The sequence below is a fragment of the Bos mutus genome, chromosome 11 (genome assembly GCF_027580195.1).
Source record: "Bos mutus isolate GX-2022 chromosome 11, NWIPB_WYAK_1.1, whole genome shotgun sequence".
In the NCBI taxonomy this organism is placed as follows: Eukaryota; Metazoa; Chordata; class Mammalia; order Artiodactyla; family Bovidae; genus Bos; species Bos mutus.
Genome location: NC_091627.1, coordinates 45263191 through 45289150, shown reverse-complemented (window position 1 = coordinate 45289150; position 25960 = coordinate 45263191). Strand labels below are relative to the sequence as shown.

General features: G+C 46.3%; 2 protein-coding genes across 6 annotated transcripts in view; both read left to right on the top strand.

The window, feature by feature from the left end:
• The window catches only part of EHBP1 (EH domain binding protein 1), a 355495-nt gene extending 348626 nt beyond the window's left edge, over window positions 1-6869 (top strand). For 3 of the 5 annotated variants that reach the window (XM_070379386.1, XM_070379385.1, XM_070379384.1), the window contains exons 23-24: window positions 5484-5598; window positions 5774-6869. In XM_070379386.1, coding sequence (XP_070235487.1) covers window positions 5484-5598; window positions 5774-5864 — 206 coding nt within the window. In that variant the 3' untranslated portion in view covers window positions 5865-6869. The remainder of the gene's footprint in view (window positions 1-5483; window positions 5599-5773) is intronic. The other 2 variants (XM_070379387.1, XM_005910170.2) reach the window with 1 other exon arrangement.
• Window positions 6870-11110: 4241 nt separating this feature from the next.
• Window positions 11111-18026, top strand: OTX1 (orthodenticle homeobox 1). Its single transcript, XM_070380134.1, has 5 exons — window positions 11111-11186; window positions 11549-11617; window positions 13193-13400; window positions 14352-14503; window positions 15758-18026. Exons 3-5 carry the CDS (start codon window positions 13304-13306, stop codon window positions 16574-16576), a joined length of 1068 nt encoding a protein of 355 aa, XP_070236235.1. The 5' UTR covers window positions 11111-11186; window positions 11549-11617; window positions 13193-13303; the 3' UTR covers window positions 16577-18026.
• The last annotated feature ends 7934 nt before the right edge of the window (window positions 18027-25960 follow it).

Genomic DNA, 25960 nt, shown 5'->3' with positions numbered 1-25960 from the left:
TTGACCTCTTAACCCACTGACTGTCCATGGTAATTTCTTTCTTCACCTGATAAGGTACCTGATCTATAAGAAGTCAATTATAATTAGTTCGGAAACTAGAAATTTAAGTTTGTAAGAGAAAGTCAAATGAAACCATATTTTTTAAAAATAGTTTAATTAATATTGTTATTAAATAAAACACATACTGTTTATCTAAATACTATCTTCTACATTTATAGAAGCTTTATTTTTATTTTTATATTCCTAATATCATTTGATAAATAAGACATCTGTATATCCTAATTTAGAAATTAGATTTACTTTATGCAAAAGGCTTCAGATAACTAATTTTCTTCAAGTGGCTGTCAAATTACACCACTAATGACTATAAAATTTGTCAAAATTATTTAAGAAGTTCCGTGAAACTTGCCATTGAAATAAAATGCACAAATATACTAAATGGTATTTTTCCTCTTGATATAATTTTTGTTGTGGTGGTATAGTCTTTAAAAGAGATTGGAAAGCTTAACAGTCATTTGAAAAGTAGGTATAGCAAATTCTATTTATATGTTATTTATATGTATAATATAAAATATATGTGTATATAGTATGTATAATGTATGTATAACTCTTATAGTTTATTCTTTATAGATTCATTATGCTCAATACAGAATATTACAATTTTTTAAAATTTACTCTCTCATGTATAGTAAGTTAAGTCATCCCTAAGATGCAGCTTGATACAATACAGTTGACTTTTAAGGCAGATCCTGCTTCTATCCCAAAACCACTATTATTACCATATAGTACCATCTTTAAGGAGGGCCATGATACATATAAAACATCCCAGTTTCATTGGCAACCTATCCCTATGTAGTAGACCTTCAGTCTTAATTAAATAATCTAAAATTTTTCTGCCTGATCCTCTTGTACACATGGAAGAACAGTAGAAAGTATTTTTGAAGAAGAGGGAAAAAAAGAATGTTTTTCTTTCAGACACCTTTAATGCAATTGTTACTTTTTTGAGGATTTGTTCTATTTTTTAATTAATGCTATTGTCCCATATCTGATTGTGCCTTAAATCTCTCAGCCAGTTTCTGTTGTTGGTTGACAGGAAAAAGAGGCTTGAGGAAAGAAACAGCCTGTTGATTACAAATAAAGACACTTTCTCAGAGAAAGGCCTGCCCCACTAGCCTGAGCAATATGTGGCTTGGGCTGTCCTAGAGAAATACTGGTTATCATGATTATCAGTTCTTTGAAGACAGTGTCCTCTGAGCCAGCCCTTAGAATGGACACACATGCAGTTCAGTAGTCTTTTGGAGCATTAAATCACTGCAGAAAAACACATGAACAGGCTACACTGATTGGTTTTGTTTTGCTTTCCTTTGTTTTAAAGTTCCTTTCTCTTTTCTTTCCCATCTCTTCTTCTTAGTAGCCATGAGATATTTTTCATAATAAATAAACTAAAATATTTCCAAATAAATCTGCTAGTGAAACCATTCACCAGGAGAAAGCACAGAATATTAATAGCCATAGCACAATGAAAGAAATATTAACAGCTTGGTTTGAGAGCAAAATAATAATAATAACATTCAATATATCCATTCTTCTGAGAATCTGTAATCACTTTGGCCTTTTTTTACCTTTTTCTTTTCCCCTGAGGTGTTTTCATTGCAGGAGTTTCACTCTACTGAGCTAAGTTGCAGGATCCTTTAAGCTAACAAACATCTTTCAGATACTTTCCTATAGTTTTTTTGTTCCAGATTATTTAATGCCCCCTCAGGAAAGATAAATTCATTTCTGCACACATTGGGGTGGGCTTTTGGAAAGTGGTGTGTTCATTTTCTGCACAAGAAATGGATCTTCTCTAGGATTTTGTACATCTTGATTTATTCTTGGCTTAGAGTTTGAAGTGGGTGCTCTTCTAAAGGGATTTATGCATAGGTTCACTATTTTTGTAGTTATGGCTTATATGATAAGCTTTTTATATTTAAAATCAATATGTAATCCTGTGGAGGAGCTTATCCCCTAAAACCCCATTTGTAAATCTATTTTAGCTTTGTTACACAGCACAGCCACAGTCTTCCATAGATTGATTAGGTACAGCGGTAGAATCCTATCAAATGGCCTGCTCTGATGATGATGCAAACTCTTTCAGGATTGCTAGTTGACTGGAACTAAAGATAAGACTTGACTGCAATCCCCCAATGTGCTCTTTACAAAACTAGTGTTAATTTTCATCAAAGTGCCAGGCTTATTTATAGTGGCAAGGTTGAAGGTTTACTACAAGAACTTTAGGTCCTTTCTATTAAAGTGTTTATAGGTATTTCTTTGCCTTTTTTCCAAGGTAATTATCAACTTCAGCAAATAAACTGAATCAGGGAATGAATAATTGGCCCTATATATAAAAAAAGAGTTTTTTGAATTAACGAAACAGCTCAGTGCAGATAGACATAAACAGAATCTCTTTATTTCAACACTTTGGCTCAAATGCAGCATCAAAACTTAATCCTATTTGTTGTGAGAGGATATGGCTTTTGTAGCAAAAGTACACTGGAATCTTTAAATTAATCAGAACCCACATTGTAGTCTGTCCAAGCCAAAGTCAGTGCATCTGGCTAGCTGTTATAGGTGAGTAATCCTTTCTTAAAATGTATAACAGGTAACACATAAACTTACATTCAGGCTTTAAAAACATGACATTATGTCTAGGTGAAGCTATTTAAAGGGGGATTTAAATTTTTTTAAATTTAGGCCTTGAATATACAAATGTGAATCTTGATCAGTTTGAAAGGTGTTATTAAATTTTTTTAATTCATCAAAATTTAACTTCCCAAATTACCATTGTGTATAAATTTACTCCTGTGAGAAAGCAAACCCAAAGTAAAAGTAGTTTTGCTGGTGTAAAATCTACTCACTGCACATAGCTTTTTTCCCCCACAATTTGACTAATTATTTGTAGATAGATATTAATGTGGTAATGACAGATTTAATATGGAAAACCCAAAAATTTATGCTGAAATATTTAAAATTTAATGTCAGTTAAATTTGTAAGATGATGAAAATTACCTAAATATTCAAAACTTAAAAAAATGTTTTTGTTACAGTTTTGGGAAATGTCATTATTGAGCTAGGAGAAGATTAAGATTTTTTAAACTATTCAATACTTAAGGGACTAAAAATACAAAATTTTCTCTCTTATCCATATTGTTAAAACCTTATTTTTAAAAAAAATTAATTTTTGATATTTCTAATTATTAATTAAAAACTTAAAAGTGGCTGGCCAAGTATAGAGAAGGAATAAGTTAATTAAGATTATGTGTCATTAAAATTATTTTCTTAGTTTAAAAAATTTTATAATTATCAACTTAATTATATGTCTTGAGTTTATGGTGGAGAAATTTTATTTCCCAGTATTAAAGCTCATCAAAATGTTTTGGAAGTAAAGAATTATAAATTAAACTTAGAATGATTTCTTGAGGTCAGAAATGGAAAAATTAATATTTATCAAAGTTGGTAATCTTAATAATTATAAAATTTAGTTACAAATCTTTTTCAAATTTAGCAGGTTTTTCTCAGAATTAATACTTCTAGAACTATAGTTACCTGAAATCAGACCAGATGACCTTTAAGATCTTTCCAACCTGGAGAGTCTATTAATTTATCTCCTGTAGTAGAATGAAACTGATTAAGAACAAGAACCAGATTAGAAAATTGTCCAGCATTCCTGACCTCAGTTGCATTTAAATCTAAGGAATAAAATTGTGATAGATATGGCTTTTCTTCAGTTTTGGTGTTTTGTTATTATTTTTTAAATTCTTGCATTCAGAAAAAAGCTTTCCGTAGAAATAGTTTCTTTATTTCTCTCTATGCAATTGAACACTTCTTTTTAAAATAAGAATGTAATGTGACCAATTATTTAATGTACCTATTTGTGTGATGTTTTGTATCAAATGAGGATAATTAATATATAGCATGTTTAATATATGTGTGTGTATGTATTTGAGATTATAGTGATAGAAATAGTGATAAAATAGAATATTCTAGTTTTTTGCTGCTATTCTAACCTTTATTGCACGATGATGCATCTAATTTTTAATTTGTAAATACGAGATAGAATTCCCTCTAGCTCCATTTGCTTTCATAAAGCTGCTGAGCAGTTTGCTGTCTTGAATAAATTTTGCTTTGGAGGGGGTCGGGGGGATTTGAACCAGCACATTCTTGTGCGGTTTGTGAAGATTCACATGGTAACCAGCGGTGTGCATTGTTAGGTTTATCTGAATAAGCACCAGCCATGTGAGTTTTAACATGATTGCCCAGGGCAATGGAGAGAGAAGAGAGAAACCAGAAAGGATTGCACTTCTCTGTTTTTTGGAAAGTGCATTTGCTGGGGGAGGGAGCTACAGGAGTCAGTGGCCAGGGTATTTTTTTTTCCCCCCTCCCCAAGCTGGTGTCCTGTTTCCCTTTAGGTCCTCATTTGTTCGGCTATCTGCCTCATCATCTACTTCTTCTTTTCATTGTTTACCTTCCTAATGAGGGAGGCGGGGTAGACTGGAGGTTGATTGACAGCTACAAGCCCTTGCAGTCTGGCCAGAGAGCAGTTGGCTTTGGTTTCAAAAGTGCTTTAAATGTTCGATTTGGTCCTGTTTTTATTAAACGAAACTGCTGCTCATCTTAAGGAAATTATCAGACCAGCAAAGATTAGGAAATATATTATTGGGGCCTAAAATCTTCAAAAAACTGCCCCTATACATGGAAAGAGCACGGCCCATCGGATTTTCCAACCTTAACATGGGGTTTCAAAAAGAAGTATGTAATTTTTCCTTTGCAAAAGTGCTTTGATTTGAAGCCACGCAGCAAACCTCTCCAAAAGAAAACTGGCTGTGATGCGATCGAGAGCTGCAGTGTAATATTGCAGAGCAAATTTATTTTTTACTTCAAAGAAAAATGCTAATTAGCCGATTCACTACTTTTAAAGTTATTGTGAAGCATATGGCGCCCAGTGTGAGATACATCCAACTGCTAAAATAGAGCGGAGAGGAAATTAGCGAAGAATGGGCTGTATGGAGTGAGCTTCGGGGTGGGGGAGGAGGATAGGTTCTCAGGCAGATTCTCTAGCCTTTTCAGGAGGATTTTATCGCCCATCTCTGCTTCCCGCCTCCTCATTTACCCACATCCCCCACCACCAACCCTCCGGCTGACCTCTTCTGGGCCTCCAGCTCTCCCTCCCCCACTTTGGCTGAAATCAGGTGCGCACCTCCGGCTGGCCACCGGCGCACACCTGGTCTCGTGAAGGCTTCAACCCGGCCATAGCCGTCTCTTATCTACGGAAAATACTTAGAAAGTAGGGTTTTAGGGGTGAAATCCTCACCACGACGGCCAAACTCCCCGTGAAACACTACTAGCTAGTGGCTCTGTGATATGTTTTGCAGAGAAATAAAAGGAAACTGGAAAAGGCGGGAAGGGGAGGGTAAGGTGGGTAAGGAGCCTCTTGTCCTCTGCAGACTGGCAGAAGACCGAGGCCCAGAAGCGACGCGAGCAACTCCTCCTGGATGAACTGGTGGCCCTAGTGGACAAGCGCGACGCGCTCGTCAGGGACTTGGACGCGCAGGAGAAGCAGTAAGTGGGTGGTGGGGTCGGGGATTTCTATCCAGAGGTCTCCAGTGGACCCGGGCAGCCTCTCCCTGGCCCCGCAGTACCCAGTTCCCTCTGGGGCTTGGAATTCGGAGCGAGAGGGGAGTGCCGCTCTGCCCTCCACGAAGAAAAATAATTTGGTTTCCTGTTTGATTTCCAGGGCCGAAGAAGAAGATGAACATTTGGAGCGAACTCTGGAGCAAAACAAAGGCAAGATGGCCAAGAAAGAAGAGAAATGTGTCCTTCAGTAGAAACCGGACCAGAATCCTGACCAACATTTTATTAGCCTTGGGTTCCCCAGACCATAAAAAAAAAATCATTCTCGTTGATTTAAAACTTTTAACATTTTGTTTGACCGGATTGTACTTCTTTACCACCACCACCCCTTTTCCTCCCTCCTTTCCAGATTTTGTACAGAACTCCAAAATAGCTTTGTTTAAGGGTTTTTTGGTGTGAATTAATCATTTCCTTGAAATCATGTGAAGTAGATTTGCACAGACATCTTGTGAGTGATTGGTATTGGGAGTGTTCAAGAAACTGTTCAAAGAAAGAAAACTCTTCCCTCATTATTTTCCCTCATTTTTTGATGGAGGAACATTTTAAAACATTTTTGTTGTTGTTGTTGTTGATGTTGTTGTTAATAGCATAATGAGGGGTGGGAGGGGGCTTAAGAGGGAGGGATAAAGAAAATGTCATGAATGATTTTTTTCCAGTCCTGCCATATGTAACACTGAGTCTGTTACCTAAATTTTATAGTTAGATCATATTCAATTTACTTATTAAACTGTGTTCTGTTTACCAGTGGGATTTTCTGCAGTTGTTTTACATTTCACTGTAAAGATAATAAGAGTACTTCTCCTCTGCTTTCTTCAGAGGGTGGCCTTTTAACGTAGCCTGAGACAAGTCCTGTGATTTGAAGGTGAGCAGTAAGAATGGGACTAATTGACATGCATCAGTTTACAAAGACAGTCTTATCATCTGAGAATGCACCATCTTTTTCTCTGGATAATTATTTATTACATCTAGCTTGGTTCCCACATTTTGTTGGGTCTCAAAATTGGCTCAAGAATGCTGTTATTATTTATTCTGTATTGATAAAATCTGTCTTGCCATTATTGAGTAAATCCAATTAATATTTTCTTCTCTAGCATAGCACTGTCATTTTTTGTGAAAATGGTTATCTGTTTATTTATTACAATACTGAGTCATATATAAATTTTCAATAAAAGCAGAAACTTTCTTACCTTAAACACTGCTGCTGCTTCTTTGTAATGAAAACTTGACATTGGTTTGAGAGAAGTTTTTGTATTCATAAGACTTTTCATGTGGAAAAAAAAAATGGTCCTCTTGAATGCAGGGCAGAATACTGGGTTGTATTTGGATCTGAATAAGTTTACACCACCCCCAAAGGGGCCCTGCTGACACACCAATGTGAATTGAAAAGCAGTTGGTCACATTTTCTTAAGCTGTGTAAACTAGCATGTTTTAAAGGGTCATCTCTGTTAAGGATTTGAGGAAATTTGTGAATCCACAGCACTGAAAAAAAAAAAAAAGCTAATATGTTGTAATTTGCAGTTGTTATAATTTTGTACTCATATGAGGAATAACTATGACTTCTGATAACCCTCCAGACTGTAGGTGCTGAAATGAAAGGAAGAGGGGTTATTGTTGGAGGGAAGGAGGAGGGTGTGTGCAGGTTTGTGTGTATGAGATGAGGGAAAGGGAACTTTCAACAAGAAGTTCTAAGCTACAGGAAAAAACCTGGCGATTTTATGGTAGTTTCCATTACTCTACCAGGGTGACTGAAACAAAGCTCGTTCCACAAGTCTGGAGACAGAGAAAACAGTCCACTAGCATTTATACGGTAGCCTCGATCATAACGCGTACATATACATACAAATATTTATACCAGTACACACAAATTCCTTTCAAAAAGTATGCCGCCGCCAGTCTCAAAATGATAAAAACCACCCTAAGGTAGAATTTCATGACAAGAATTTAAGGAAGTTACTGCAAAGTTACCAGAACTAAAAGAAATCGGGTATTTGCCCTCTTCATTTGAGCAGAACAGAGAAAGCTACGCTCCCTGAGGGAAGAAGCTCTCAGAGCCCGGCTCTAACCCTAGGGAAACCGGCAGACGGAAACCTCAGCCCGGAGGAGCCTGGGACTTGGGCGACCGGCGTCACCCACTCCATTTACACAGGATTCGAATTCCGGGAACCTTCCCTCCCCGCGGAGCCTCGCCGAGAGGGGGCTCCCCTAAACCGCTCCCGACCTGCCAAGGGACAAACCTTCGCTAGCCCCAGACTTGCTGCCCCTCTCCCTGCCCCTCCTGCCTCAGCCCCGAGCTTCGCGGGGTTTCCATTCGGGCTGCTTTGTGGTGCCCGCACGCCCCGCAGCGGCCCCCGGGGAGCGGCACGGTCGGGCCCGTGGCGAAGGCGCCGCGTCCGGATTTCGTCGCGTGGTGCCCAAAGTCTTGCTTCCCGGGCGCAGGCGCGAGCCCAGCACGCCCAGAGGCCGTGGACCCGAAAGCCTGCGCGGCTGCAAAAGCTGTGGGCCCGGGGATCGCCGAGGTGGAGGAGGAGGAGTGTTGGCAGCGGGCTGGCTTGGGCACAGCCCCGCGGGCCGGTGCAGAACTTCCGCCCCTGGCCGGGATCCCACGGCCCCGGAGCCAAACCCCTCCCCCGTCCCAAGTGTCCTCCGGAGTCTGGCCCAGCCTCGAGGTCACCTGGATGCTAAAGCCAGGGCCCAGCTCCCACGCCCCCTCCTCGGCCCGGGGGCCTTGAGCTGAATCCACCGGCTCTCCCCAGACAAGGGCCCCCTCTTCCCCTCCCCGAGCTGCGGCCGTTGCTGGAACGGTCGAGGCTTCAGGCCCAGCGTCTCCCACCTGGATATTTGCCTAGCGACGTGCTGCCTGAGTCCTTTCCGCCGCATACAAGAAACTTTCATCTCAATCTCCCCCTTTTCACTCTTCTCCCTCTCCCCTCTCCTCTCTCTCTTTTTCTTCTCTTAATCCCGGGGTTTTACGGGTTGAGCATTAAGAAAATTCGCCTGCAATTTGGGATTAGATAAATACTCTCATTAGGGGGTGGGGGGGGGGGGAATTGTGCTACTTGATACCTCCCAACTTCCCCGAGATCGCGGCCGCATCTGGAACCGAGAGAGCCTGGCTCCCGCGTGGAGGGCCCTGGGGACCGCCAGAGCACATTCCAGCGCGCACAGCAGCCCCACCTTGCAGGACCTCGGCCCAGCGCCGCCGCTGCAGGAGAAAAGGGGCCGGGAGGAGGCGGGAGGACGAGGGTTTGGGAGACCCGGCACGCACCGAAGCCTGAGAGGACTAACTCAGGCACACAGCGCGCAGGCCCCGGCCGGGATAGCGCTGGGATAGAGGCGCGGAGCCGCAGAAGCTCAGGGGAGTGTGCCCAGCGCGCCGGCCAACTCTCCCCGGCAAACTAGTGCGCTCCAGTCAGCGCTTTTCCCCAGAACCGAAGGCGGGGGCTATATTTCGTTTCTTGCTTTAAATCTGCGCATCTCGGGGGCTCGGAGCCCAGGGCCTTGAGAACTATTCCCCCGCGGGGGCCTGCGCGAGCCTAAGGTGTGTCCCCACTCGAGTCAGCGCTGCGCTCTGCGCAGTTTCTTTTCCTGTTAAGGCTTTATCTTGTTCTTGTTTTTCCTTTTCCCTCGTTCTTTTATTGTTTTTGCTCTCTCTTTCTCTTGCTTTTGTGAATGGGTCGCGGTGTCTTTGTTCTGGAGAGAAGCGCCCGTGTCGCTGACTTTTGTGAACCAGAGAAGGATCTTGTAAAACCTTTTCTCCTTCATACTCCCCCCCCGCCCCACACCCCTCCTCTTTTGCCCCTTTGATTAGATGTTCCCTCATCGTCAAAAAAAAAAAAAAAAATGTAATTTCGTTAGTCTGGCGGCCACTTTCTTTGAACATTAGCTCGCTTTCAGCTCCAACTTCAATTAGAAGGAGTTGATTTTGAGAGATCAACAAAAGAACCGACCAAAGCCTTATTAAAGGTCCTAAGAAGATCTCCCGGGTTCTTTGAGAAGCAGTTAAGGAAACACTGTGCCCTCCATCATATTCTGTTACCGTATTTTATTCGGACTCCAAAGGAAAGTGTCGCTTGGGGGAGGGGAAGCACTTTGATGAGCGGCGGCCGCGGCCCCTTTTCACTCAGCGGGCTCCCCCGTCCTTCTCCGCCACCTCCTCGCCCCGCGCCTGGTGCGCTCTCGGTGCCCTACCCCGCGGCCCCGCAGCGCCGGCGCTCCCCACCGCGAAGCGCCCGGCGGCTCCTAGACTCGCCCTCACACTTACTCCGGTTCAAACTTTTCACTCCGCCTGTTGAGGTGGAGGGGAGGGGGCGGGGGGAGATTAAGAAGAAGCGATAGGAATTCCTCGAAAGGGGTTAAGTAAAGTCGGCCTAATATTCAGGAGGAGGTGCCATTTAAAAGAATTGCCTTACTCAGTGTTGGGGCGCAAACACTTTTTTTGCGCTTTGAAAAGTCCACCCAGGTAGACGTGTTTTGAGAAGTTTGTTCGACTGGGATATGGGCTTCGCCAGTACGAACTATCCGGGGAGATCGCTCAAGGAGGCTCCGGCGGCATGAAGAAAGGAAATTGAGGGCAGGGTCTGTGGCCACGTTTTCCACCAGATTGTCCCTAGTAAAAGGAGCCAGTGTGAAAGACAAAGTTTTCTATCCAAACCTTTCGATTCAGAAGTACAGTGTATGTGTAAAGGGGTGGGGACGCTGGGAGCCGACATTTCAAAAGAAGCTTTCAGGATTTGCAAACACCTATCGTGGGGACTGGGAACTCCAGGAGACGTCGAAGAGCAGGTAAGTGGCCGTGCCTCCCCTGCGGGTGCCGCTCAAGGGCACTGGAGTCCTGAGGCGCCGAGGCGGGATCTGCGCACTCAGGACTGCTCCCGCGCTCAGCAAAGTAGCCCAGACAGCACGAGTCGCCCGCCGCGTGGGTCTGCGGGTGGTGGCCCGGTGCATGAAGACTCCGGGGCCCGCGGCGTCGGGAGAGGGCCGGAGGCCCGTTCCCCTCCAGCCCGCAGCTCCCGGCTCCTCGCGCCCTTCGGGTGGCGTGCCAGAGAGCGAGGGAACCGGTTCTCCAGCACCTCGCCTCCTCTCTGCCACTCCCTCCAGGGCGCCAAAAGGGCGAGAGAAGGGCGGGGAGCCCCGCGGCGGCCTCAGGGCCAGCGTTTCCCTCCGCGGCCCGGGCTCCCGCGCGGCGCTCGCCTTGCCGGTCTTGCTCTGCGCTGCGTTTGCCAGTCTAGCCCCGGAGTTAGCGCGCGACCGGGGCGGGGCGGGCGGGCGGGCGGTGAGGGCGGGGTGCAGGGGGCGGGGGAGGGCGGGGGAGCGCGGAGGTAACCCCCGGCTCGTGCTGCCATTGCCCGGCTCCCTGTCACTCAGCCCGCGCGGGGCCGGGGATTGGCAGCCTAGCCCCGTTACGCACTCACCTCGCGTTCACATACCCGGGGAGGGCAGTAGAAAGGTGATCAATCTTCATCAGGCTACATTTCCAATCACCTAAACACCCCGGCGAGACAAGCCACTCCGACAAGGTAACTCGCTTGATTTATTTAGTTTGCAAAGTGCCTCTGCAGGACTTCCCCAGCCCCCACCGCCTCCACGCTGCACGGAGTGCCACGGCAACCTCGAGCCACCTCCCAGCTCTGCCCCTCTCACCCCCACCTTCTCCTTGCGGCCCCCTCGGTGCGGTCCCGGGCGAGGCACTGTGTCGGGAGCGTGTGGGGCTTTGCAAACAAAGTGTCTGTGCAATAAAGTGAAACCTGGAGAGACACGCACAAAGCCACTAGAAAGAAAGAGAAAGGGAGGAGGGAAGTTGGAGAAAGAAAGAAATCCGGCGAGTCCCTGACCCACCGCCCGGCCCCGCGGGTAATTCCTGTGCCGCTCTGTTTTGCAGGTTGGCCGCCCAGAGGGTCTGTGTGAGGGCGTGAGGTAGATGGTGAGCGGCCCCGGCAGCTGAGGGCAGGTAAGGAGAAAGCCGCTGGTCGCCCGGGACTCTGGGAACGCTTCGGTGGCTCTTGCCTCCCCCTCCTCAAACTGGTCCCCGCTTCCCCGGTCCCTGGCATTGGAGGGGGGAGGGGCTGGGAAGCCACCTGGCTCCCCTCTTGCTGAGCCGAGGACCCCGGAGCTCCGCTGCGGCCCCGCACCCCTCCCCCGCCTCCTCCGAAGTAACCCAGCTGAAGTGCTAAGTTTGAAGAAAGTCTTTGAAAACTCACATTGCAGTCTAGCAGAGTCGCCACAGCTGAGTCCCATTCTCCCTTGGGCCCGGCTCTTTCCCTTTTGTCGCCTTCCCTGCAAACCGAGTTCTCCCGGCCCAGGCCGTGGGTCCCTGGGGAGAGGAGCGGGAGAACTTCTCTAGCTCTTAACTTCTTTCTTTCCCTGAACTCTTCTAGCCCGGGTCCCAGGTCTGCTTTAAGTTCCTGTGAAGCGGGCTAAAGGCGACAGGTCCTCTGGGGTCTCCGTCCCACTCTTCCAGCGCTACTTCCTGATTCCTGATTGTAGCACCTCGGTTTTGGGGGAAACTTGGGGAAGCCAGGTGTCGACCTTCCTGCCCAGGGCAGCGCGAGCTACGCCGCAGAGGCCTAGTTCTCTAGTCTGGATCGGGTCCTGGGGCGCAGGTTCAGCTAGTAGGATAAGCGGGAAGCGCACCAGACCTACTGCACTGAGGCTTCCCAAATCCGCCAGACCCTTGGGGCGCTGGTCAGGTCACCTTTCGACCCCGGCCAGGACCCCATTGTCCGCAGCCAGGACCGGCTTGTTCTGGGGAAGCATGGCCTGCGGCTGTGGCGAGGTGCGGGTGATCTCGGGCGGCCTGTTTGAACTGCCACCTGTACGGTGGCGCCTTATGGTCGGCTCGGCCGGACCTGGGCTCGAATCGGTGGTCGAAGTGTGGGTGGGATTCCGGGTAAGCAATCTCTCAGCGGCCAGGCACCGAGAGGTAAACCTGAAGAGCGGCTGTGGTCTATAGGGCCTGGACCCAACCCCGGAGACTCTGGAAGGAGGTACTCTACTCAGTGGGCAATGCGTCCCGGAGGGGCCCAGGTGCCGCGAGCCCTCCGCAGTGCCTTACCTTGGCTCTCTAGAGTCTACCTGTCCGTTCCACTTTTAAAAACATTTGAAACAAAATGAAACAACCCCTCATGCTCTGGGTCTCCTGCCGCCTTGAGGTCGAGGGGATGTTTGCTTGTGTGGTGTGATGCCTTCTCCCACCCGAACAGATTTTTGCCTAGTCTTGGGACCTAGCACACTCTGCGGTTTGGGCTCTGACCTCCCAAGTTTGCCCCTGATTTTAACCTCTCCTCACTCCTAGCGTCGCCCTACGAGTGTCTGGCCCATTCCAAGCCCGAAAAGAGGTGATAATGATCCAGAAATTTTACTTTTCAAAGAAGCTGTGGTCTTTGGGCTAAGGCCTTATAGAGCCGAGTTTTGCACATATCCATAGCCTGCGTCACCTCCCCAATCCTGTACTCCTTCCTCCGGCAAGTCCAGGAAGCCGGGATGTCTTGGAATGACGGTTTCGGTGTGTCTTATGTTTCCATAGGCCGGGCCCCCAGACGCTACAGAGATTGAAGGACTGCGCAGTGGGAGCCCCGCACTGCGCCTGGCCCCCAGCCCCCTGGATCCGTCGGGGCGCCTCCACCCAGCTGTTAGCATGATGTCTTACCTCAAACAACCCCCATATGGTATGAATGGGCTCGGTCTAGCCGGGCCAGCCATGGACCTCCTACACCCCTCCGTGGGCTATCCGGGTGAGCATCGACCCCCACACCCTCCTCCCTTAGAAATCTGGGGAATCCCCAGCCTCTGGGTTTGAGCACAAATTTTGTCCGAGATTAGGCCCAGGGAACCGGTTGCCTAGTCTCTTACATTGCAGGGCGCGCTGACTCGAAGGGCAGATCGTGGTCGGGAAGTGGGGCCGGGGTGGCTAAGACGTGAGCCGTGAGCCCTCCAGCCCGGCCACACTGGCAGCTTCTCTCCAGTTGTCATCCCACAGCCAGCACAGGGCGCATTTACCCACGGATTCGTTTTCCATGGGTGGGGTGTGTGTGAGAGAGAGAGATCGAAAGAATCTATGCCTTTCCCCCTCAACACTGAACGAGGAGTATGGACACTCGCTTGGCCCTGACAGGAAAGGCCGAGCTTGCCTTATGCAAAGCGACTGGCTGAGGTAAGGCAGAGGGATTCTCCCTCCATAATTAAATTGTGCTCTAGATGGGTGGCCTGCACCAACTTCTGCACTGTTGATGTGGACGACTTGAGCCAAATCCTGGCCTTCTTGTCTAGGTTCCTTTTCTTCACCTCCATTTATTACCTCGGAAAGTGTTTTCCAGGACATGTTTCGGCACACCCCTTCCCCACCCTCCAGTCAGGGAGAGTGTTGGCAGGGCGGGGGGGCAGCGAAGGAAGAAAGATTGTATAACTTCTCTTCCTTTCTTATCCTCTGAGAGGCAGGGAAGGGGGCAGCCCTGGAGTGTCGGAGACAATCAGGAGTGTCGGTGTGCGGTTCAGGCACACCTGCAGTTTCTCCCACCTGTGGCCTGTCAAGCTCGCCTCCCTGGGGAGTTCTTTTTTTTTTTGCTCGGAGCCCGGCTTTCTTTTGCAACGACCTGGTCCAGGGCCTGCCAGAGTCCTGTCCATATACTCTAGCGCGAGTCCGCTTGGCCACCACTGACCCCACACTCCCCCGCGTTTCCCTTCAGCCACCCCGCGGAAGCAGCGACGCGAGCGCACCACCTTCACGCGCTCTCAACTGGACGTGCTCGAGGCGCTCTTTGCCAAGACTCGCTACCCAGACATCTTTATGCGCGAGGAGGTGGCGCTCAAGATCAACCTGCCAGAGTCCAGAGTTCAGGTGCGCGCGCGGGGGGTTTCCAGGGTCCGGGGAGGGGTGCTGGGGCTGGCTAGAGAGGGCCTGGTTGGGAAGTGGTCTGGTGTGGGGGCGGGCTTACAGGCTGGGCAGCCCCTCTCAGACTCCCCCTAGCGCTGGGCCCGGGCCTGGCAGAGAGGCCAAAATTAAAGGAACTAGCTTAGAGCCCTGAATTGGGCCGTTGGCCCCGGGGCGCCTCTCCGAAGTCTCTTTTAGGATTGCAGGAGGCCAAGCCCGACACTTGTCCCCTGCCTCTTCGGCCACCCCAGGGCTTGGCAGTTTCCTACCGGGTCTTGAATTCTGCCTCCGCCCTGGCCTTGCTTCCCGGGAATCCTGGAAATGAAAGAGTGGGGCTTGGCCAAAGCCTGGTCCCCTGTCTGGAACTGTGCCCCACGGGTGGCGGCAGTGTGATTAGACCTTTTTCTTTGCTCTGAGAGGATGCTGAACGCAAAATCTGGCTACCAGCTTTGCTGTTTCAGGGTTTGTGTGTGTGTGTGTATGTGTGTGTGATGAAAGGGCCCGGAAAATACTGATCGGATCATAACTCAGAACTCTTCTCAAAGGCCTTTTATCTTGCCTTTTTCCTCCCAGAGGCTCGAGAGAACAGGAATGCCATGTCTTGTACCCGGGCCTTCCAAGAGGAGTGAGAACTTTATGACTGTCTTATTTGGTTCCCCACTTGGAGCCAAGAAGTTCAACGAAATTCTGTTCAGGCTTCCTTCCGTAGTCCCCCTCTAATTCAGCTTCCTGCTCCCACCCAAATTCTCTGCCGGCCCAGCACCAGGGCTCCGTGGGGCAGAGTGGCTCCGGCTTAGACCTGGTGACTGTCCCCATTCCGCGGCGTGCTCTGTGCCTCGCCGCAGTTTCCCGAGCTCTATTCACATAAGACAGGGCCTCCATGCACTCACAGGTCTGTTGGGAAGCGGCCAACAGCAGCAGTTTAGAGATGGCTGAACTTTTGGCTGGACAGACACAAATGTTCCGCCCTCCGACAGAGTTGAGCTGGGGGTGGGGGTGGGGAGGTGCACATCCCTACTTTTCCAGAGGAGGGTCTTTGAGCAGAAGGATGGGGGAGGGTGGAGCAGCGAATGCAGGATCTGGCCGGGCCGGAGATGGGGAAGGGTGGAGGCGTCGATCGGAGAGGGATGCGGTTCCTAGGCCAGAGTCGGTCCAAGAGGCAGGGGAGTGGCAAGTTCTACTCGGCCCCTCACACGCTCTTCCCTACTCGGCCTGCCGCAGGTCTGGTTCAAGAACCGCCGCGCCAAATGCCGCCAGCAGCAGCAGAGCGGGAGTGGGACCAAGAGCCGCCCAGCAAAGAAAAAGTCGTCCCCGGTGCGGGAGAGCTCGGGCTCCGAAAGCAGCGGCCAGTTCACGCCGCCTGCTGTGTCCAGTTCCGCCTCGTCCTCCAGCTCCGCATCCAGCGCCTCAGCCAACCCCGCGGCGGCCGCGGCTGCAGGCCTGGGCGGGAACCCGGCGGTGGCGGTCCCGTCGTCGTTGAGTACGCCTGCTGCTTCGTCCATCTGGAGTCCGGCCTCCATCTCGCCCGGCTCAGCGCCGGCTTCAGTGTCGATGCCCGAGCCTTTGGCTGCACCCAGCAACGCATCGTGTATGCAGCGCTCGGTAGCCGCAGGAGCCGCCTCGGCCGCAGCCTCCTATCCCATGTCCTACGGCCAGGGCGGCAGCTATGGCCAGGGCTACCCCGCGCCCTCCTCTTCCTACTTTGGCGGCGTGGACTGCAGCTCGTATTTAGCGCCCATGCACTCGCACCACCACCCGCACCAGCTCAGCCCTATGGCACCCTCCTCCATGGCGAGCCACCATCACCACCATCCCCACGCACACCACCCGCTGAGCCAGTCCTCAGGCCACCACCACCACCACCATCACCACCACCACCAGGGCTACGGCGGCTCGGGGCTCGCCTTCAACTCTGCCGACTGCTTGGATTATAAGGAGCCTGGCGCTGCCGCCGCATCCTCTGCTTGGAAACTCAACTTCAACTCGCCTGACTGTCTGGACTATAAGGACCAAGCCTCATGGAGGTTTCAGGTCTTGTGAGCCCAGGAGTGGGAGGAAGAGGAGAAGAAATGCAACTACCTGCGCCCTCCGTGATCCCCGTCCTGTTGTTGCTGCTGCTGCATCACCCGCCTTTGCCTCGGCTTCCCCAGACCCGAAATTTCATGCCCCCAAAAGATGCCCATTGCTGCACTGCCGCCCTCATCTTTGTGCCACTTGCTTGGGGGATGTGCAAACCCTACCCACCCCTTGGATGGGGGGACCGGTGCTTCGGCTTGGCCAACAAGTTCTATCCGGGAGAGCTGTGTGCTCCCCTCCTCAGCCCCCACCGAACTCCCAAGTCGCCCACTTCTAGTCTTTCTGGGCAGTTACTATGTATGCAATTGCAGCCTTCGGAGGCTCTTCGCTCTGTCTTGCTGTTTGAGCCCTACACTTTAATTTATTCTTTCTGGACACTGGAGTCACTAACTGGCATGTGTCTGCCTGTTGGGAGTGTACCCACACTCTACTCCAAATCAAAACAACCACTAAGCGTTTCTCGCCTGCAGACTGCCACCCCTTCAGCTGCCCTCAGCCCAGCTCCCCGCCTGCAGGCCAGAGCCTGCTGGCGTTTCCTCCTCTCCTGCGTGACGCGCTCGTGGGAGACCCAGGGGAGGAACGCGTCCTTAGCCTCTTGCGCACAGCCCCGCCCTGCGTAGAACTGGCCCAGGCTTCCGCCTCAGCGGGAATGCTGTATATAGTCAGGTCCGTTCCAGGGACCACTTAAACTTTTTAGTTGCTGTTGGTTGAACTGAGCATATCTTGTCTTAGAGCCCAAGAAATAGAACTTTAAGATATATACAGCATATATATATATATACACACACATATATATAAAACAAAAGCAAAAAATATTTTCCCTCTGTCCCCTTTCCTCTCTTTCTCAAACGATGGCGCTTTTTACTTTTTCAGTTGTTGCAAAATTTCCCTGCCGTCTCACACCTTCTCCCTCTGTGTATTTATTACAGAAAATCGTTTGGTTTTAGGAAGCTGCGCGCGGAGAATCGGGAGGGTCCTGGAGTCTGAAGGAAAGAGTCAAGTCAGGGCACAGGGGAGGGGTTTAGGCTGGGAGGGGGCACAGGACTGAGCCCTTCACCGGGTCTAAGCACATGGTCGCAGTTCTGGTTTAGAGACCAAAACCAAAAGAAAGCAAAAAGATAAAAATATAGTATTATGGGGGTGGGGGTGGGGAATCCAGGCCCCAAACCCAGGTTCAATTCCTCCGTCGGCTTCTCTCTCTTTAAACAACCCTGTTTTGTCTAGTGAGTTTTTAGTGCACCTTCATTCTCCGAAATCTACGGAGAGCCCATGCCTGTATATCAATTTTGGCTTTGGCCGTTTCGTCCAGTAGGTGGGAAAGTAATTTGTAAATTTGATTTGTCCGATGTGAAGATCGCAAATTACTTGTTGAAATGTAAGGCAGCCCTTTTCTTCCCCCCTTTATCTACATTATTTCCCGAAAATAAATGCAAATTAATGAACGATTTGTCAGTGTTGCTCTTCTGCTTCCAGCCCAGGTCCTGGTCTTGGGTGGGTGGAGGGAACTAAAAAGAGGAAACCTCCGTGTTAATAACCCGCGTGTTAATAACCTATGTGAAGCTGCAGGCCAAAGAAACGCTCTCCTAGAGAGGGTCCCCCCTCCCACCCCCCGCGTCGGTCAGCCCGGCCTCTTTCCCCAGGCGTTTTGACCCCGTATCCCCTCTCGCCATCGCGGACAGAGACAGGTGTCAGGACTCAATTCCCGAAGCAATTCCTTTCTCTTTAGAGGCAGGAGCCTGGCACTGATTTCTTCACCCTAATTGCCGCCTGCACCAGAAAGAAGAGGGGGAGGGGAAGAGGGTCGGGAGGCGGGAAGGGATAGCTCTGTAATGCTCTCAGAGCTGAGCCAAAAGGGAAAAGAAAACAAAACGACAAAAAAACCGATCCGTGTCTTGCATGTTGGCAACAGACAACCTTCCTTTCTGCTGAGCTGTCCCGAGTGGCTTCATGGCGGCTGGGGGAATCCGAGTCATCCCTTCCACGTGCTAAGATGTCCCTTTAAACCCTCAGGCCCTGCCAGAAGTAGCCAAACTATCTTTGTTCGTATTAAAACGCAAAAACAAAAATCTAGAAGAGTCGATAGGGACGCGTTTCACTTTGTCAGGGGAAGCAGACTTCTGGATTGCAGCAGGGGGTCGGAAGGAGGGTTCCACCTTCCCTGAGGAAGACAGGGGTAGAGGTGGGGGTGGGTTGGAATGATGCTCCAGAAGACCCAGAGTCCCGATCCTTTTTGGTCTGAAACCTCCTGGGCGTAAGGCCCAGAAGCTGCTCAACTTGTCCACAGGAGGGAAGGAAATAAGGAAACAACGAAAAGTTTCCTGCGAAGTGACCGACACACCCTATTCTTTTTATTCCGTGTGAGAACTGAGAGCACAACTTGAGGCCGGGTTTGAAGAACGACCCCTCCTCCGGGGTTCCATGCCGAGCTGTCTCATGGCTGCGAGACCCGGCTGGAGTGAAGCTTTCTCGGCCGCGTCCTCCCTCCGGACTCCGTAGGTTCCGGCTCGGGCGCACCACGCCTTCCTAGTCTGTAAATAAGCCCAGCAGCCCCCTACTCCGCAAAAGTCTGCAGGTGGGCGCAGCCGCGGCCTCGCTGAGCGTCACCCTGCGGCGCCGCCGGCGGACGGAGATCCGGTGCGCAAGCCCGCTATGCGCTGTGGCCCCTGGGGTGCGCGGCCCGCACGTGCCGGGGAGTCTGGGCCGGTGGCCGGAGCAAAGAGGCTTTTCGCTCTCGCTGCATGGGCTTGGGCGCCCGGGGGCAGGGTCTCCTTGCTCGACCGACCTGCCTGGCCTGCCCCAGTGCCGCCCTGGCTCACGCAGCCGCCACTAGGGCCGCTCCAGGCCTATATTCTGGGCTGCCTGAGCCCGCAGCAACTTGAGGCGGGTTCTGTGCGTCCCAGCAGTCCTCCTGACTTCGCGGTGGAATGAAACCACGAGACGCGGCTCTGCACTCGCTTGGACAACTGTGTGACCTCCGGAACAAGGTACCCAACCCCCAGGGCCTCATTTTCGTCGCATTTATTATTTGGCCCCACTTTGTCGGGGACGGTTCAGAACCTCACACTTTGGGCCGAAGCTGCGGGCAGGCAGGTGAAACGCATCACAGTGGCCCCGGCCACTCGGCGGCGTCTAGAAGCTTCGGCGCCTGCGTACTTAGGTAGACTGGGGACCAGCGGCAGGGCTCGTGGAGACCCGGCAGGAGTTCCCGCCCGGGTGACGAGGCCTCGAGAAGAGGCACGTGCTTCTCCCAGGGCTTCCCAGCCTGTGCCGACGCCCGCGGCGCTGAGCGGAAACTAGGAGCGGGAAGGTGGTGGGGCACTTCAGGCCGCCGCAACGCGGAAGCTTGGGGGAGCAGGGAGGGTGCGTGGCCGCCGGAGGGTGTGTGGGTGGCTGGAAGGACTTGGGGAGCCCACGCGGCCCCGAGTCCAGGCGTCGGCGGAGGGAATGCTGCAGGTTCCTCCCGGCCGGCCACCTGTTACTGGCAGGTTCTGTGAGAACCGCCCTCGGCTCGCCCTTCTTCTGAGGGAAGAGGTGTGTATCGTTTGCGTTTTGGTGTTCGTGACACAATAGAAGCAACTAGAATTGAAGCAATGGAAGACGGTTAAGCAACTTCAGAACATTTAGTAACTTTAAGTGTTAAGACGTCAACAGTTTTGTTCCTTTGAGTGCTCAACGAAATCTTCGTGTTTTTTACTCATGGCTTATGTTCTCTGGTCAAATTTCGAAGGCAGAAAAGTCCGCCTTTCAGTGAACTTGTGTGAAGTGTTTTATGACTAACGGATAGGTCATATTTGTGATTTTTAAATAAGTTTAAAAAATTTTTGAAACCTCAGGAGCACCGCGTTAATTTCCTGAAGCTTTGAAAAAATTCAGTGAAGTAACATCGTCTGTTGTAGAGCTTTTTATTATTTTATAGCTACTCAGTAGCTACTGAGGGCATATGGAGACATTTCTCAACATTGTAAAAAAAAAATTTTTTTTTAAATTCTTAGAGCTATGGGGTATTAAACGTGAGAGGAAAAACAGGTAAAAAGGCGCCGAGTGTCAGCAAATTTATGTCTGGCACATTACAGAGACCAAAAAACCGAAAGGTTTCAATTTTTTTGTGTCAAAATCACTAGTTTTTACATACATTTTGATCAAAATAGTTCTTAGATAAATTTTTTTTTTCCAGTTGTGAGAATGGTAAGTTCATTACTTTGGCAGAATAAATGAATGTTATTGATGTCATTAGGCACTGACAGGCACCGAGGTTTTCTTTAGAGATACAGAAATAAAATGTATCTGATATATTAAATGTAGTTAATATATACATTATTGGTAAAGAAAATCTGTATCATTACTATTCAAGACCAAAAAAAAAAAAAAAAATCACTTGGCTGCTGTTGCAGAATTAATTTAAGAACAGCATCAAGATAGATTTATAAAATTCCTTAATTGAAAACCTAACAAGTTCTCAACGAATTATTCTGTTTTCCGTACTATCTCTCCCTTCCCCCATGCATTTTAATGTCGAAAATGAGAATGAAAAAAGCTCATTAGCTCATTAATTTTTAAAATTTTATTTTTAATTGGAGTAGCTCATTAACTTTAAGGAATATTTATATTCAATAGTACCTAAAATAAAAACCACCAACTAAAAAGTGAATGCTCAATAATAACAATGCATTGCTTATTCTGACAAGGAGAAAACATCTCTATTTAAGAAAGAATCTGTTTAATTAAATGTGTGAGTGTCTAGAATACACTTATTTGAAAAAGGTGTTTTTTTTTTGGTTGGGGGTGGGGCTGTGTGTTGTAGATAGTTCCTGAAAAATCAATTTTACCTTAGTCATCCTATTGGTATTTATTGATACATGAAAAACGAATTGGATATTTTTGGTGGGAGAGGGAAACATGCGATTTTGACTTAGTAATTCTTTAATCATGCTTTTAATGAGTTGGATTTTTACCTTACTTTAGGTGCAGTCTTTCAAAAGTTTTTAAAAATCAAAAATATTTCCTGAAAAACTTGTTGTTTAGGTGAAATGGCAGTTATGAAAAATAGTAAAAGTTGAAACTGCTGTTAAATATATCCAGTTTTTTCTTAGAAAAAAAAATAAAGCGAACAAATGTATGGTGTGCTCACAAATGTATCACCTAATTATGAAACTTACACATTCATATTTCTGTAACCGTTACTTCAAAGATGGAGATAAGATTTAAAATATTTTTGGAGTTTTTCTAATCAAATAGTACAATTAAATGACAACTTTCAAAATTTAAACATTGAAAATCTATTATGTTTCTAAAAATTATACCCCTCTTACTGGCTTTGAATAATTTGGTGACTAATGAAATAAAAGACACAAAGTTCCATTCCACTCCAACTGTCATAAATACTTCGTTTTTCGAAGGTTAATCTTATTAAACATCTTATAAATACTGTTTCAGGAAATTTTAAAAGTACTTTTAAAGTAGATTGGGAAATTATGATTTAAAGGATGAATCACAATTTTTCCGGGATGGAAGTGGAGTGTAAATAAGTCATAAGTAATTTTGACACTTGGGGTAAAGTTAACTAAAATGTAGGAATAAATGGTCTTTGATTCAACAACTTGGTGTCTAAAGAGCTTATAAAATATTTTAGTACACAAATATTCTTATGTCTCTTCAAAACTTGAAATGCTTATAAAGATATACCATCATCTGTCATAGCTATTTAAATGCAGGAATCATACTTTCTTTTTAAAGTTTATTTTAAAAACTATTGTGAATTATACATACAAAAGAAAGTATAAAATGGGTTTATACAATTTAAAGAGGAAAATTTAAAAGGAACAAGAAGTTCTCAAATACTTTAAAAAGTAGATTTGAGATAAATTCTAATATCAGTGTTTAAATTTGATATAACATAGATTATGTCTGTTTATGTCCCAGGGATATTTCTAAATCCTTTAGTATAGTGACTATTAATATATAAGGACACTTTTTAAGGCAGAAAAACAGTTAAAATCATAGGATGTAAAAGTTCTATAGGCCTTCAAAAAATCCATAGTGTTTCTTTATTCATTGAAAAATTGTGTTTTATATCGCCTTATATTTTAGGACAAAGAGGCACCCAAAGAATATCTTCTTTTTGTTCAACAATGCGTATTTGACCTCATCCAAAGCTGTGGCTACAACTCTTGATTTCATTACTGGTGACCCTCAAATCCTTACCTGTACCTCAGACCTCTCTGTTGGACTTCATATACCTGTACATACACTGAAAAGAGGCCATAATATGATGTCTGGGTCTTGCTTCATAATAATAGAGGAAGAGAGGGAATGGTTGGAATATAAATTAAATAAGATTATTATGAGTTTTTAATTATTGAAGCTGTGTGAGAATACATATAATTTCATTACACTCTATTTTTGTCTGTTTAATTTTTTCCATAATGAGAGATGAGTGAAAGTATTCATTTGTGGAAAGTAGTTTTTGCAGTATATTGAGGAAATTGAGTTCCCCATCTTTGGAGTCCCTACAGTATTGTTCACATATATTATTTTCTTTATCTGCTTTCAAGTCTTATAAGGTTGGTTGGTGTGAAGCTTAGGGTGGTTTGATTATTTACTCAAGAACACATAGTTGGTAAGTGGCAGAACTTGGCAGAACTCAGTCTTCAGATTCCATGTTTGACTATAGGAGCTACCTAAAAATTTCAGTATGTTAACAATTAATTAAGAAAAAAACCACACACCATATTACTTACAAATCAGATTGCCAGACTGATGTCAACGAAACGTGCTTTATCTAAGTTCAAGTTGTAAAATTTGAGTTTTGGTAACAAATTTATTTTCTAGGATATTGTTACATTTATCTTTCTGGGCATCTCTTCAATATCATTTAATGAGTGTTCAGAAATATATTAACAGAGCATTAAATGAAAAGACTAGTCATACCAGGTCTATCTCACCTTTTAATTTCTTACTAATACTTAATTTCTAAGTAATTTAAAAATTCTTTTACTGTTTGTTTCATGTTTATGAGTAGTGTTTTTTATTCTTCGCTGAGCCTTTCTTGCTCCTCAGAAGGTTGCTTTGCTATGTTACAGGGGGTCTAATAAAGGGAAAGTTGTGTAAACCAGATATGGAATTGGGACTAGATTAATGACTCTGTAAATGAGGCTTCATTTGTTTGTAAACAGGTATTTGGAATCTTTTTTCTAACTATGCTAACGTCCGGTTTTTAAGTTTGTAGTTTAATTTTTTAAATCTCACTAAGCAAATCCTGTATTTTTAGGGTAAAATTTATTTTTTCAGAGCTAACTCCGCAAATTAAAAAATGCTTAACAAGTTGGGGAATATAGGTAGGATTACTTTACAGATATTGGTTTCCTTTTGTTGAAAAAACAAACAAACAAGTCTTATTTAAACAGTATCATTATTTCTTCAGGTTTTAAAAACCATTCATCTCATGCTTCTATTCCTGCTACTGACCTCTTCAGTTTTCCTCTTATTTGATGTAGAAAAGGAAAGCTTGTCTGTTTGTGCTTATTAATGTTTGGAGAAGAAAAAGCTAGCATCTCTTTTCTCCCTGTATTTCTTCGTGTGAGGCATGAACCATCATATACTCAGATCAGCACCTGATAATTCCTGCATGCCTTTTTATTTGTATATTTTGGAATTGAGAGTCTCCCCCTGCCCTGAGATTGTATTCCACTCAATAATAGCTAAATCTTTTATTCCAAAAGGGATTAGAAGTCAGTGGGAGTCCGAGAGAGAGAGAGAGAGGGGGGAGGGGCGGGGAGAGAGAGAGAGAGAGAGAGAAAGGTATAAGAGATAGGACTAAGTTTTCCTTTACTTGAAGTGCTTGCCGCTGCTGAAGATACATGGTAGGTCTGTTTGTTGAGTGAATGAAAGAATGAAATCCAGTCATCAGACTTGTAATAGATTTAAATGTTGTTTATCTAAGATACAGAGTTGCTTTTTATGTGGCATTCAGTTTAAGTGGATTCCATAGCATGTTTTCTTAATCTCCTTAATCATCTTTAGAATCAAGATCTTTTTGGTTACTTATCACTCTTACATCCTTTGTTAGATGTAAAACCATTTCAAATTCAGTTCATTAAATTTTAAGTTATGAAATATATTTTAAAGTCCACAAAATGTATATGTATCTTTTATCATCAGTTGTCAACTTATTATGAAATCACCACACTAAGTTCAAGGAGTAGAGCATTATTGTGTGCATGCTCAGTTGTGGCCGACTCTGTGACCAAGTGGACTGTAGCACGCCAGGCTCCTCTGTCCATGGGATTTCCCAGGCAAGAATACTGGAATGGGTTGCTATTTCCTTTTCCAAGGGATATTTCTGACCCAGTGATATAACGTGCATCTCCTGCATTGGCAGGTGAATTCTTTACCAGTGAGCCACCTGGGAAGCCCACAAAGCATTATTGGGACCACAGAAATCCCTGAGTATTCCTTGCCCATTACAATCACTTCAGTCTCTTCAGAGGTAACTGCTGTCTTATCATTTATAGTAATGGTTTTCTTGCATTTATTTCTCTTTTAAAAAATTGATCACCTGTACGTGCATTCCTAACCGGTGTGCATTTGTTTTGAATTTTATATGAATAGAATTACTTTCTTAACTTGCTTTTTTCACTTAACCTTATGTTTATAAGGTTCATCCATGTCATTGTGTGTTTCTATAGATTGTTCACTTTTATTGCTTTATGCTGTATAGTAGTCCATTGTATGAATATACTATAATTTATTTAAACTTTTTACTTTGTATTTGAGTATAGTTGATTAACAATGTTTCAGTTGTACAGAAAAGTGATTCAGTTATACATACAGATGACTTATTCTGTTGGTAGGTATTTGGGTTATTTCTAGTTTGGGAAAGTTACAAGGATGCTGCTCTGAACATTCTTTTATGTGATCCTGGTGCACATAAAGATGCAAATCTGTCAAGTACATCCTAGGAGGGAAATTTCCGAGCCATAAGGGATGCATATTTTCAACTTGACTTGATACTGGCACAGTTTTCCAAATTGGTTGTGTAAATTTTTATATTCCCAATAGTGTACGAAAATTGTGGTTACTCCATATCTTTGCCAAAGCTTAGTATTATTAGCATTTTAAAATTTTGTCAATTTGTTGGATGTGTAGTAATACACGTAATGGTTTTAATTTGTATTTTCTTGATTAGTGGTGAGATTGAGCCCCTGTTTTTATATTTGTTGTTTATTTGGATATTTTCCTTTGTGAAGTGCCTGTTCTTAAATTTCCTTCTTTTTCATTTAGATTGTCTATCTTTTCTCTTTGATTTGTAAGAGCTCTTTACATATTCTGCATTCTGGTCCTTTGTCACTT